The 14,300-nt window shown below is 44.1% G+C and overlaps 1 protein-coding gene across 1 annotated transcript in view; it reads right to left on the bottom strand.

The window, feature by feature from the left end:
* Positions 1-1,988: 1,988 nt before the first annotated feature.
* PPT2 (palmitoyl-protein thioesterase 2) overlaps positions 1,989-14,300 on the bottom strand; it is a 44,630-nt gene continuing 32,318 nt past the window's right edge. The window contains exons 6-9 of the mRNA XM_073598419.1: positions 11,019-11,102; positions 8,998-9,082; positions 8,785-8,839; positions 1,989-6,596 (exon numbers count right to left, since the gene is read on the bottom strand). Of these exons, the coding sequence (XP_073454520.1) occupies positions 6,453-6,596; positions 8,785-8,839; positions 8,998-9,082; positions 11,019-11,102 (368 nt within the window). The 3' untranslated portion in view covers positions 1,989-6,452. The remainder of the gene's footprint in view (positions 6,597-8,784; positions 8,840-8,997; positions 9,083-11,018; positions 11,103-14,300) is intronic.

Below are 14,300 nucleotides of genomic sequence, written 5' to 3'. Positions count from 1 at the left end.
GTAAAGCATGCTTGTTAACCCCTTCCCGCCGACCGTACACAGATATGCGTACTCGGCTTTCCGGGGTTATACCGGGATGATTCCCGCAGTTGCAGGCATCATCCCGGTACCGTTGTTTCCAGCGGGCGATCGGCTACCCGAGTATAACAACCGACGCGGCTAAAAGCCGCTCGGTTGTTATACCGGAGGAGCGGGAGGGGACATCCCCCCCCTCCCGCCGCCGTTACCGGGCCTCCCGTGCGATCGGGAGGCCCGGTGTCCGATCGGGTACCTTCGGCAGCTGGGGGCGGGCTGGAACGAAGCCGTGGGCGGCTTCGTTCCAGCCTTCTCGTTGTAAACGCGGAAGCAACGTCATGACGTCACTTCCCGTTTACTCGGCTGCCAATGGCGCCGAATTTAAAAAAGTACACAGTATTCAGAATCGCCGTTTTCGGCGATCTGAATACTTTGAAGTGTAAAGAAGGGATGGGGGGTCTTTTAGACCCCCCATCCCTCCATAAAGAGTACCTGTCACCACCTATTACTGTCACAAGGGATGTTTACATTCCTTGTGACAGCAATAAAAGTAAAAAAAAAAAAAAAACATTTTTTTTAAAACACAATTTATAAAGTAAAAAAAAAAAAAAAAAATAAAAAAAAAAATTTTTTTAAAGTGCCCCTGTCCCCGCGAGCTCGCGCAGCGAAGAAAACGCATACGGAAGTCGCGCACGCATATGTAAACGGTGTTCAAATCACACATGTGAGGTATTGCCGCGATCGTCAGAGCGAGAGCAATAATTCTAGCCCTAGACCTTATCTGTAACTCAAACCTGGTAACCGTAAAAAAATTTTAAAGCGTCGCCTATGGAAATTCATAGGTACCGTAGTTTGTCGCCATTCCACGAGTGCGTGCAATTATAAAGGGTGACATGTTTGGTATCTATTTACTCGGCGTAACATCATCTTTCACATTATACAAAAAAATTGGGGTAACTTTACTGTTTGGATTTTTTAAAATTCATGAAAGTGTCCCTTTTCCAAAAATTTGCGTTTAAAACACCGCTGCACAAATACCGTGTGATAAAAAAATATTGCAACAATCGCCATTTTATTCTCTAGATTCTCTGCTAAAAAAATATATATAATGTTTGGGTACTCTAATTAATTTTCTAGCAAAAAATACGGATTTTAACTTGTAAACACCAAATTTCAAAAATAGGCTTAGTCATGAAAGGGATAACCTTATATTCACTGTGGAACCTAAGGGGTTAATCCCCTGCATTGTGTAAAAAGGCTGTTTGATCCTGTCTTCTCTGATTATCCCCTTCGCTTACTGTCCCCAATCAATCTCCTGATAGAACAGAGCTTTGGAGGCGCTCCGCACATGCTCAGTTTGGTGTGTATTGCTAGAGAGTTTTTTTTTTTCTTTCAGGAGTGCATATGATCAGCACAGGGCCAATCAGTACTCTCCAGACAGAATGTCAGGGGTCCTGCAGCCTCATAGGACAGTCGGAGCAGAATGAAAACTCCTCCTACAAGCTTTAACCAGACACTGATAGAATTCATAAGACTGCTATATACTGCTGATGAGAAAAGGGTATTTAGCCGTTCATAATTACTAAAATAATTGCATTTCCATGTTCCGAGTACTTTGGGAGACCAGACATAGTGCATGCAGGGTCCTGGGTTTAGTAACACTTTACCAGACAGAGACAATCTTGCTATTCACTGACCAGCTCGAAAGAACAAAAATACCAAATTAGTTGCTAGAGGCAACATAGACAGTTCTTTCAGAAACATGATAAGAGACCTGACATATGCAATCAAGACCAGCAACGTGGTTCTCTTTTTTTTTGGGCTCGGCTCTCAGTAGGGGTGCATAATCCACTCTCCTGGGAGCCGTTTTAGTTGCCGTGGCAACCAAGATCAGTCCAGCATAGTTGAAAGCCGTGCTTATGAAGCCCTCAGCTGTAAATGGTCCAAGTCTATAAAATCCTGTGCAGCCAAGGTAATGCAGAAATGTTTTATTGAACACAACAAACAGCAATTAAAAAAAGCAACAAAAAAAAAAAACCAAAACACTGAAAATGACTACAATATCAAGGGCAGTAAACTCCTTGACATGACACAGCCAGCATAGTCCTTTAGATCCAGCAGTGTCAGCTCCTGTGCTCTATAACAATATGGATCCCACAGGTATAAATACATGAATACCCACATCCTAAGCAGTCCGGTCCTGCCGAGAAACAATTCTGCTGGGCATTTAAAAACGTACATAAGAAAAAAAATAAGTCACCAACCCCTGTCCAGCTTCGGAGAGCGGGTAGAGAGGGCATTGCATTGATGAGGGCCTACATTGCAGCAAGAAAAAGGCATTACATTGAAATTCTCTGCTCTTTAGGGTATGTCCTTCAAGGCGGCCATATTGTTCTTGGATCCACGCGGCCTGTCGCATTATCACAAGGAATCATTTATGTGCCACACATATTAACAGGTAACCGCAAAGCTGCAGTGCAAAGTGCAGTATCCTTGGCAGCCCGATTTCATTTCAACCAAAAGTGGACCTACCTAGTAACCTTACAAGTATACATGAATACTGTCCTGACATGCCCAAATATACAGCGACTGTACCATTTTTCAGTCCTCTAATGTCATTTAACCACTTACAGACCGGAAGGGTTTGCCCCCTTAATGACCAGGCCATTTTATTGCGATACGGCACTGCGTCACTTTAAATGACAATTGCGCGGTTGTGCGACACTGTACACAAATAAAATAAAACGTTCTTTTTTCCCCCCACAAATAGAGCTTTCTTTTGGTGGTATTTGATCACCTCTGCGGTTTTTATTTTTTGCGCTATAAACAAAAAAAGAGCGACAATTTTGCAAAAAAAAAAAAAATATATATATATATATATTTTTTTACTTTTTGCTATAATAAATATAAAAAAAAACAAATTTCTTCATCAGTTTTGGCCGATATGTATTCTTCTACATATTTTTGGTAAAAAAAAATAAAAAAAATTAGCAATAAGCGTATACTGATTGGTTTGCACCAAAGTTATAGCGCCTACATAATAGGGATAGATTTATGGCATTTTCTTTTTTTTTCTTTACTAGTAATGGCGGCGATCAGCGATTTTTAGTGGCGGACAGATTGGACACTTTTTTGGGACCACTGACATTTAAACAGCGATCAGTGCTATAAAAATACACTGATTACTGTATAAATGCCACTGGCAAAAGAAGGGGTTAACACTAGGGGGGCGATCAAGGGGTTAAATGTGTTCCCTCATGTGCATTTCTAACTGTGGGGGGATGGGACTCACTGGAGAAGGAGACAGATCGCGGTTCCTAATCACTAGCAGATCTGTCTCTCCTCCCGTCAGAACGGGGATCTGTCTGTTTACATATAGAGATCCCCGTTCTGGCTCTCGTGCCCACGATCGCGGGTGGCTGGCAGACATTGCGGCCGCCAGCCACACGCATCGGGTCCCCCGCCGTGCAGCAGGAGCGCCTGCTATCGCCTTTAAAGATGCCGACGTGCACCTACGGTGATTTGCGGGAACCAGCCGACCTGCCGCATTATAATGACAGTGGCTGGTCAGCAAGTAGGTAAAGTGTAACTCCGCTTTTGTGAAGAAATAAAATATTCCCCTCTGGGTGATCAATGTACATTGTAAGGAATTTATCAAACTTTGTTGCAGATTCTTACCTTTTGTTATTCTGGACAAATAGCTGTTTGTTTGTCTGTGTGCAGAGTGAATCTGTATGGGAGTGATTTTGTAATTATCAATCAGCTGCTGCACCTGCAGGGCTCTAATGAGGAAAGTAGCAGGGTCTGCATCTTTTTTAGATGTGATTTCCCTTTGGGAATATCTCACCAAAAATGACATTTTTGTTGCAGGGGATGCTCAAAATCTCATTGGTATCTTAGTGCAGCCTTCTGGTAAAATAAGTGAGCCAATCACACAAGAAGGAAATGACCAATCTGGTTGGTGTTCTGTATACATTCTGTGTACAGAATGCCTCCAGGGAGCCATATTGCAGCGCTGCGAATTGAAAAGGAAAGGTCATTTTTAATAACATTCAGTTACAATATAGTTACATGGTTGGTAAGGTAGAATAATGACACCAGTTCAACCTGTGGTGTGCGAATGTGTGTGCGAGTTTACGTCAATATTAAATCCCATATCCTTGTATGTTGTGATCGTTAAGAGGCTCGTCTAAAGTTTTTAAAACTAGCGACATTCCCCGCTGATACCACAGCTTGTGGAAGGGAGTTCCAAATCCTCACCGCTCCGACAGTAAAGAACCTCTACACAGTTTAAGGTTAAAACCGTTTCTCCTCCAGTTTCAATGACTGGCTGTGTGTCGCAATTTTATACGCTATATATTTTTTTCTTTTTTAGGCTTGGTTCCCATATATGCAAATCATATGCATTTTTAACCGCAAAAAAAAAAAAACACAAACTTTTTTTGGCGTACAGCGCCGCAATTGCCAGTTAAAATAATGCAGTGCCGTATTGCAAAAAATGGCCTGGTCAGGAGGGGGGGGGGGGGTGGGGGGGGGATTGGGGTAAATCTTTCAGAGACCAAGTGGTTAATCAAATTGCACATTGATTAGATAAAAATATAAGTGTAGATGGCCACTATTACACGTTTTCAATGCCATAAATTCAAGCAGGTCTTATTAGAGGTACCCAGACACAGAAAAAATGACCATTCATTAAAAAAGTCTCTGATTCCACATGTGTGGCTGCAACACAAGTGAAGAGTTGCTTGTTCACTGTGAGGCTGTGTTTCCACTATTGCATCCCCAAAGTCGCACGATTTTGCCGCAACTTTTTACCGCGACTTGAAGCAATGCCTGTGTCTATGGACCTCAAGTCACATCAAAGTGACTACTACTACTTTGAAGTCGCACAGATATGAATGGTACTCATTGGAAATCATGAGGAACAACTTGTCATGCGACTTTTCAGTCCCAAGTCGCATGGAAAGTCGCACTAGTGGAAACATAGCCTGAAAGTGAGTCCCTACTGGACAATGGTCCTCACCGGATAGCGCAGGACTTCTTGTTTTATGCTGCAGCTTCCTTGTACCTGCAAATGTCCATGTACCCAATTTTAGTTTTACTTTTTAAAATTTTACAATTGATTTAAAATTTTTGCTAAATTTAAAATTGTTTAAAATTAACTTAATTTTAATTAAAATTAATTCGTTTTACAATTTATTCTTTAAAACTTTTACTTCCAATAGGATGGATTGTACACAACCTATGCTCTCCAAAATGTAAAGCCGGCCATAGGTGGATTGAATCACAACCATTTCAGCAGCGACCGGCCATCTATGGGCAATGATCGACTTCAATACAACCTGTCTGTCAGGTTTTTTGCATGAGATTCCTAATGGCGGCTATAGCCATCAGCAATAATCATTGTGTTTTGCCAGCAGGGAAATCCATAGGACAGAAGGCAGATTGTCTTGTTCTTGCATTGAAATCCTTGGGACTCGCTCTTGTCAATAAGTGGGAGACTGTTATGACTGTGCGGTACGGAGTGGAGACATTCATTACTGCAGAGAAATCTTGGAGCACTTGAGTCTGCAAGAGATAGAAGCCGATTGGAATTTTCTCCCAGCTTTGCTCACTCCAAATTGAATGAGCAGTGTTCAGCGGTGGAGGCCTTTAATAAATAGACTTTCAATCTTTTCCTTCATGTCTGTAAGCGCTTTACGCAACCAGATATTAGCAGACATCTCCGCATGCCATCCTAGTCTTCCATAGGGCCCTATTGACTCAATGTCCAATTATCTCGATCTTAGCTCATGTATACAGTCAGAGAAAGAGCTGGAAAGGTCCATTTCACACGATCGTTTCTGCCTAAGGGTACCTTTAGGATTACAAGGGGTGGGAGAGAGCATTCATAATTTTTGCCTGAAGGAACTTTAAAAAGCACCTAATATAAGCCCGTTGTTCGAAAGCAGATGATTGAGGTGTGGAGGTAGAGGATCCCCGTTTAGGAAAAGGTAATTGCCAGTTGTAAAATGGAAATGACCACCCCCATCCTCCCACAGTGCAAATCGCTTCCAAAAATTCAGTTTCCTATAAAAGGTTATAAACAGAACATGATCTACCTTCAGAAAAAGTCTTGGGGGTTATAAAGTACCCTAGATAGCCCATTGATTGTTAGATAATGCAAATGAGACCCCCGTCCTGGTAATGTAGAGCAAGGCGCACTGCACTTGAGTCATGAAATGAACTCATGTGACCTGTAGGTGAAGGGCTGGTTGAAAGGCATACGGGTTCTCAAAAACAGGACAAGAGAGGAATGCAGCTGACCACAGCACAAGAGACGAAACTGGAAAGCTCGATACTGAGGTGCAGAAGGTCCAAGTCAAACTGCGGCAGAGAGGAGGCCTCGAGGAGGTACATGGCAGATGTGTGATGAGCTGGCGTAGACCGCTGAGACGTTACGTGAGCCACTTCTCGATGCATTCCTTATAGACCGTCTTGTTGGAGTGCCACATTGTGTGAACCACTCCTGGGACGGAGTAGACTGAGATCCCTCCTCTTTTATCCAGAGTGCGGAGACCAAATGTATCATCCTCGTACACCTAGGGACAAAAAGCTTTGTTTAATATAAGAGAACATTAAAGTGGATTAGCAGTAAAGCAAAACACCTGTGTGATTGGGTGCTGATTCCACTGGTTGATATGGGCTATCCAAACATAGAGCCCCCATACTAAAAGCAGAACTAAACCTTCATATCCTTGATGGCCAAGGAGGCTGCCATCATAACCTCTGTTTTATCTGCAGTTGCCAAGGTGCTGCACATGTGATAAGTTACAACATCAGAAATTTGAGAGCTGGACAGCTCGGTTGAGGAAGTAAGCGATTGTGACAGTTACGTATGCCTTGAATGTAATAGCTTTGGGAAAAGGTTAAATCGATGGGTTTAGATCCACTTTAAAGCTGGACTCCAAAAATTCAGCCAAACTGTCAAATGTGCTGGCTTACTATGATCTAAATCCAACGAGACGCATGCCACCTAGCGGACTTATTGCTTTAATTCAATCTGAGTTTTATAGAGCTCTGGGAATACAGCTGTTTCTACACTCCTGGAGCTTGGACAGGAGAGAAGCTTCTTAAGCCACGTACACACAAGCGGAATGTCCAACGGAAGCTTTTCATCGTCTATTCCAATCGTGTGTGGGCCTCATCTGACTTTTTTTTTTTTTCCAAAATTCTGACGGACCTAGAAATGCAACATGTTCTAAATATTTCCGCTTGTCTGTATGCTGTTCCGACGGACCAAAAACGACGCTTGCTCTGAAGCAAGTACGAGATGGAAGGTATTGGCTACTGAACGTCCTTTTTCTAGTCCCATCGTACGTGTTGTACGTCACCGCGTTCTGGTCGGACTTTGGTTTGACCGTGTGTAGGCAAGACCGCTTGAACGGAATTCCGTCGGAGAAACCTTCGGGGTTTCTTCCGACGGCAAAACCGGTCGTGTGTACGCGGCATAACACACAGCATCTCTGCCCACCTCTCCCTTCTTCTGTTCATTCACATGAGCCTTTGTATTTTGTGACTAAGTTCTAATAACAGAAAGCGCTCCATGATTGGACAGGACCAAATGCAATATTCCCCATGCACATGTTCAAGAAAATGCCTGTCCAGTAATGCTGGGTGCTGTAATGGCCACAGGCTGGAAACCATAGACAATCAAAGTGCAGAAATGTCATCAGCACACCAAGGTTTCCTCAAAAGGGTCCAAAGCTTTATTTTCATGGTCACATGGTAAACATACGGCAACGTTCCAGAGGCATGCAGGGCCCCTTCTTCAGGCAAGTGCCCTGCGTGGCTCCGAAACGGTGCCGTATGTTTACCATGTGACCACAAAAATAAAGCTTTGGACCCTTTTGAGGAAACCTTGGTGTGCTGATGATATTTCTTCACTGTGATTGGGCAGGGGGAATGGAGGGGCGGGCACAGCGGATGCATGCAACTTTGCAGCTGTTGGAGCGGAGGCCAGTGGGTTGGAAAACTGGAAGTGTAGCAAGAGCTATGCTCCCAGAAACTCATGAAAATCTACATTGTACATTAAAGAGAAGTCCACGGGATGGCATGCACCTTGTTAGACTTAACCCAAAAAATATCCAGAATATTTCCCAAAGTGGCTGAATTCCTGCAGTTCAGCTTTAAAGTCATGGACATTTCCAGTCTCCATGTAGATTTTATATAACTGTAAGGCCTCATTCACACGAGGCGCATCTGCTCAGCGGAGTCCGCCAGCTCAGCAGGAGATCTCTCTGTTGATCTCCACTGAGCTGGCGGATGACAGGTCCGTCTCTGCTCACTGAGTGGGGAGGGGCTTGTCAGAGTGCTGCGGAGAGATCGGATGAAAACGGACAGCATGTCTGTTTTCATCAGATCTCTTCCGATCTGATCTGCCCAGACGGATGGCAAACGTATCGCCATACATCTGATTTTAGCGGATCGGATAGCAGACGGGTGTCAGCGGACACATCTCCGCTGACATCAGTCTCCCCATAGGAGTCAATGGATGGCCCGCTCGGATCCGCCTGAAAAACAGACAGGCACACAGAAATACCCATTTAAAAGCAGGAGGCGTTAGACTTTAAGGTGGGCAGCTATGGACAGTAGCCCTCTAAAGTCTTGCTATGATAACCCATAGGCAATATAAGAAGACAGTGATTGCCCAGCCCATCTCATACCACTTATACCGGAAATAGCACTATTTGATCTATTTAGTCAAAACATTTTGTCGACACTACTAACCTGCTGCTCTTGCATCTCCACCACCTTCTCGTTTTCATCAAAGAATGCAAAGTGGCTAAAACAAAATAAGACAGTATTAAGGGATATGATAGCTAGAAATACTGTATAGCAATTTCCTGGGCTTACTGCAATGGCAGAAGAGGACAGCCGAGGGCCCCAGCACTCAATACAGATAGGTCACCTGTCTTGCAGTGTTATAGTTAAAACATATACCTGGACTCCCAGGGAGTAATGACGCCATCGCTAGGGCCTCCTATGAGAACCAGTTTTCTGAGACGTAGGAAGTTTTGCCTCCATTCTGCCAGAAAAAGATTGAGAGAATAAAATTTAATTTATTAGGACAGAAATTTGGCTCTTCAGATATGTACATGTTATTCAACTGAATTTTTGCCATTTTTTATTGTGAAGCTACAGCTTCACAATTAGCAGCAGCATTGTCAGCCTATTGTAGGCACTCCTTTAGCTGGCTGTTAGACCATATAGGCATCTCAATGAACAACTGAAGGAATGCACCAGGCAGGCTGACAACACTGCTGCAAATTCAGAGGCGTAGCATGGTCACCCTGTAACCGGAAGTGTTCTTACTGACTGTATCGTAAAGGTAAGAAACTTTGCAAAAAGTTCACAAAAATGTATTCACTATAGAAAATGCCATACATTTAGACATGATGCAAAACTCACTAAAAGCACATTTAAGGTGTACACACACTTTCATGGATGACTATGGCACAGTACAACCATGAAAATGGATGAACCCATCTTGCTCATTTAGAACGTGTCAGCATAATCTGTAGCAACTTGCACGGAACACCAAATCATACATAGAAAGTCCTGTTAATTAAAAGAGAAGAAAGGGGTTTGACATTTTTTATATGAATCACACTTACCTAGGTGGATGCTGCATCTGTCCCCCGCCGGCTCTAACACTGAGAACCGAGCGATCAAACACCGCCAATCACTCGGTTTCTCAGAGCTCCCTGAGCAGAGAGCTGGTGATTGTCACTAGCTCTAAACTTTGCCCCCATGCCCCCCCCCCCCCCCATGCTCACTGGAGCGCTGGGCTGTGGCGGGGGCGAGAGCGGCCGGCTTAGGCCCTCAGCGGCTTGCCGGTCCAGGCATGTGAGTGGATCCCAACTTCATTGTCGTGATCTTGTCTGAGACTGGACCAGCTCCGTGACATCAGCCGACAGCGGGTTTCAGCCCACTATCTGCTGAAAACGGGTCAAAGAAGTGCAGAACAAACTGCACTCCTGTGATCCACAGAAGTACAGCCAAAGCTTGTTTGGCTGTTTGCCTTTAAAGCTGAAGTTTATTCTGATTATATTTTGCTGGCCCTGTGTCCTTACCTCCCTCATCAACATGGTAATGACATTTTTTTTAAATAAAACTTTTCCATTTTCATTACATATCTTATTTTAGACCCAGTAAAGTCATCAGTTTGTGCTTCTCTATGCAATGCAGACAGATCGTGGCTGGCAAGAAGGGCTGGTAGGGTGCAGTACACAGATTCCTGACAACATCACAGTCCCCTGCTTCCGCATCCCCCTAGATAGCACTGATGCTGGCTCTTAGGAGGAATTATCAAATTGCCTTGATAGGCGGATGCCAGCCTGGAAGGGTGGGCATTCCTAAGCAAACTGCATTTGTAGGAGGACTGCCCTAGGTAACCCCCACGTGTAATGCTGAGCCTTCATGACTGAAACTAAAATCCAATGAATTGCAAGGGATGGCCCAGAGACAGTCAAACTGAGGAGGAAAGAGTTGGATGTCCTGCGGCCATGAAAAAATAGACATAGGCTGGCCATACACAATGCAAATTTCTTTCCGACCCGATTCCCCCATCAACACAGACAGCGCTGACAGGGGGATCCCTCCTTCGGAGCCATTGTCTGCTCCCGGCAGGGGCAGGTGGGGGAAGCCGTCCCTGCCAGGAAAAGAAAGTGAATATCGCTGTCGGCTATAGCAGCCCCTTGCGATAATCACAAGTGAATCCAGAAGGCTGGTTGTACCCAAGTTGATTGATCGATCAACTTGGTGCACTTAGCCTGCCCATTATTGGTTCGAATTTCAGCCGGTTCCTGCTGAACCAGCCGAGATTCGAACCATGTATGGCTGGCCATAGACTGCTCTGACAACACACAGTGTGAGTGACAATCACCATGACATGAACCAGTGAGCAAAATAATAGCTTCTTATTTCCAATCCTGAAAGTGAAAACATGTTAGCTGACCCACCTGTAGTGTTCGGTTCCGGTCTCTCAGAATTTATAGGCGCCAGGAAATCACTGACATTAATATACATGTCATGATGATGAGGATCTGTACACAAAAAGATCACCGGTAAGAAAGGAAAAATCCACTTTTGTTTGAAGTTTTATAGAACATAAATAAAAGCCATTATGTAAAACCACAGAGAAAAAATGTAATATACTGCAGATTATGAGTACTTAGGTATGGTGGCTGCTTTAAAGTAGATGTTCAGCCAACACCTTATTAACTCTAAACCTGCTCATAGCCACAATCTAAACCTAATCTATCTAGCCCTGTAAAGAAAAAAAAAAAAAAAAAAATCGATATACTCAGAGTCCTTTCACACTGACATTGCGGTCGCGTTAACGGTAAAGTGCCGCCAGTTTTAGAGGCACTTTTCAGCCACTAGCGGGTGCATTTAACCCTGCTAGCGGATGAATAAAGGGTTAAAAGCGCCCGCAAAGTGCCGCTGCTGAGATCCTTTTGGCAGTGCTGCCCATTGATTTCAATGGGCAGGAGCGCTTTAGGAGCGGTGAATACACCGCTCCTAAAGCGCCCCAAAGATGCTGCTTGCAGGACTTTAACGTCCTGCCAGCGCAGCGCCCCAGTGTAAAAGCACTCGGGCTCTCACACTGGGACTGCAGATGAGGCATTTTTCAGGCGCTTTACAGGCAGTATTTGTAGCGCTAAATCACCTGAAAAACACCTCCAGTGTGAAAGGGGTCTTACCTGTTCTGCAGCCACTCTGGTCCGGTCCCACGCTGAGCTCTCAGTGTGTGGGAGTGTGCAGGAGAGACAGCCGACAACAGAAGCCCCATAGTACCTCTTTGGGTGACATCACTTCCCAGCCGTTGTCGGCTGTCTCCTACACACAGCATCCGCCGCTGGAGACCAGAACGGCTATAGAAAAGTGATTTCTTCTCTACAGGGCTAGATAGATTCGTTTTAGAATGTGGTTAGAGTTAGGCCAGCCATACGCAGTTTGAATCTCCGCCAGCTCAGCAGGAATCGCCGAGATTCGAACCGTTAATGGGCAGGCTGAATGTACCAAGTTGATCACCAGATTCTCTTACCATTATCGCTAGTGGCTGCTATAGCAGTTAGCGATAATGACTTTATTCTCCCAGCAAGGACGGCTTCCCCTGGCTACTCCCCGCCGGAAGAAGACAATGGCCCGGCAGGAGGGATTTCCCTGTCAGCACTTTTCGGGAATCTTTTTCTTTCCTGCAACCTGTGAAATTTGCATGATTCCTCCATTAACACAGTCAGCATTGACAGGGCAATCCCTTGTGCCGAGCAATTGTCTCCCCCCCGCTGGAGGGATGGGGGAAGCCATCCTGGTGGGAGAAGACAGCTATTATTGCTAGTGGCTATAGCAGCTGCTAGCGATAATTGTAAAAGAATCCGGCAGGCTGGTTGTACCCAAGTTGATCGATCGACTTGGTACATTCAGCCTGCCCATTAATGATCCGAATCTCAGCCGGTTCCTGCTGAACTGGCTGAGATTCTAACTGTGTATGGCCCGCCTTAGTTAGGTTTCGGGTGAACTTCCACTTTAAGTTCACTTTTTAGGCTTTTTTTTTTTACCCCTTTTTTTTACCCCTTTACTTTCACCTGGTGATCCTGCCAGTAACATGCTAGGGTGACAACATTCACTCACTATACTGTATCTATGGAGGAAAAGTCACCCTAGAGCAGGACTACAGTATAACTCTTTCTCTCTTCATCTTCATTACATGGTGGCGGTGTTCTGCAGTTCACAGAGAGAACTGGGCAGAGCTGATAAAAACTAATTGAAAAAAAACTTCAGCATGCACAAAAAACTTAAAGTGTTACTAAACCCACAACAGTAAAATCTGTATATGCAGTAAAGAATGCTTGTTATACTCACTGTGGAACCTAAGGGTTTCACTGCATTGTGTATAAAGGCTGTTTGATCCTGTCTTCTGTGATCCTCCTCTTCTTTACCTGACTCCAACCCATCTCTCGATAGAACACAGCATTAGGTGTCTGGCTGCACATGCTCAGTTTGGTGTGTATTGCTAGAGAGTTTTTTTTTCTTGGGAGAGTGCATGTGATCAGCACTGTCCAGACAGAGGGTCGGAGGAGAATGAAAACTCCTCCTACAAGCTTAACCAGACACTGATAGGAGTCTCAAGACTGCTATATACTGCCGGTATTTAGCAATTTATATTTACTAAAATTATTGCATTTCCATGTTCTGTGCACTGTGGGAGACCAGATATAGTGAATGCAGGTTCTGGGTTTAGTAACACTTTAAGAGCTCACTGGATTTCTGGTGGGATCAGCAGGTATTATTTACATTTATCAATCAGCTATAACAAAGCACTTTTTATAGTGTATTTAAGAGGCTAAAAGGGGTAAATAAAAGAGGTTCATTAATAGATATATAAACACAACATTATTGAAAATGACCTTCATATTTTATTCTGTAACTTTATAGGATTTTATAAAAGCACAATTTAAAAAGTCTGTATAATCTTCTCAACAAAAAAAATGCAATAGAAAAAAAAAAAGATTTCATAAAAGTACAGAAAATGTAAGTTTCCATGGCAGCAGTTTGGGGGGATATTAAAATGAACTTATTGCCCGCTAGACTTTTAGCATACTCTAACTGCTTGTGTTGGGAACAGGCTGTTGTTGTGACTCCTTGAACTGCTTTAGGCAGAACTGATAAGCTTAACTGCCTGCTACAAGATGTGGTGGTACGGCGCTGGACCCCAAAGGAAGTATAATCCGGCAACCAATCCAGCTTTTGGAGGCTATTGTCTGTCACTTGCAGTGTTCCTAGAGCTCCCTGGAGCAGTATGTATGTAGAATATGTAAAGGCACCACAAGTCCAGTAAAAGTTTATTTCTCACAAATAAGCTGCAGTAAATGTGCAGTGGGCAGTCCGGAAGCGGTTAAAATAAATAAATAAAAAATAATTTGTTTATGCCCGAGAACCGGAAGTGACGGAGGTCGTTCCGGTCTCCCAAGGGCATAGAGCTGAGTGGGGGCCATCTTGCCCTCACTCGACTTCTGCCAAGAAAACAGCCGCATCAGATCACTTCCGGGCTTAACGGATGGCTCTGGTAAATTACCAGGAATTGGTGGCAGTGGGATCACCTTTCCGCCTCTCCCGCCGCCTCTAAAAGTGATCCTACACTTTTATTAAACACAGAATCGTCCATAGTAAAAAATTCTACCGGTGGTATAGCAGCTAGCTGCTGCCATACCACCGGTATTAAATGTCAAAGTATTGAC

This window comes from Aquarana catesbeiana, linkage group LG09 (assembly GCF_042186555.1).
Source record: "Aquarana catesbeiana isolate 2022-GZ linkage group LG09, ASM4218655v1, whole genome shotgun sequence".
NCBI classification, from domain to species: domain Eukaryota; kingdom Metazoa; phylum Chordata; class Amphibia; order Anura; family Ranidae; genus Aquarana; species Aquarana catesbeiana.
Note: the sequence above shows the minus strand (reverse complement) of the source record. Positions and strands in the feature narration are given on the sequence as shown.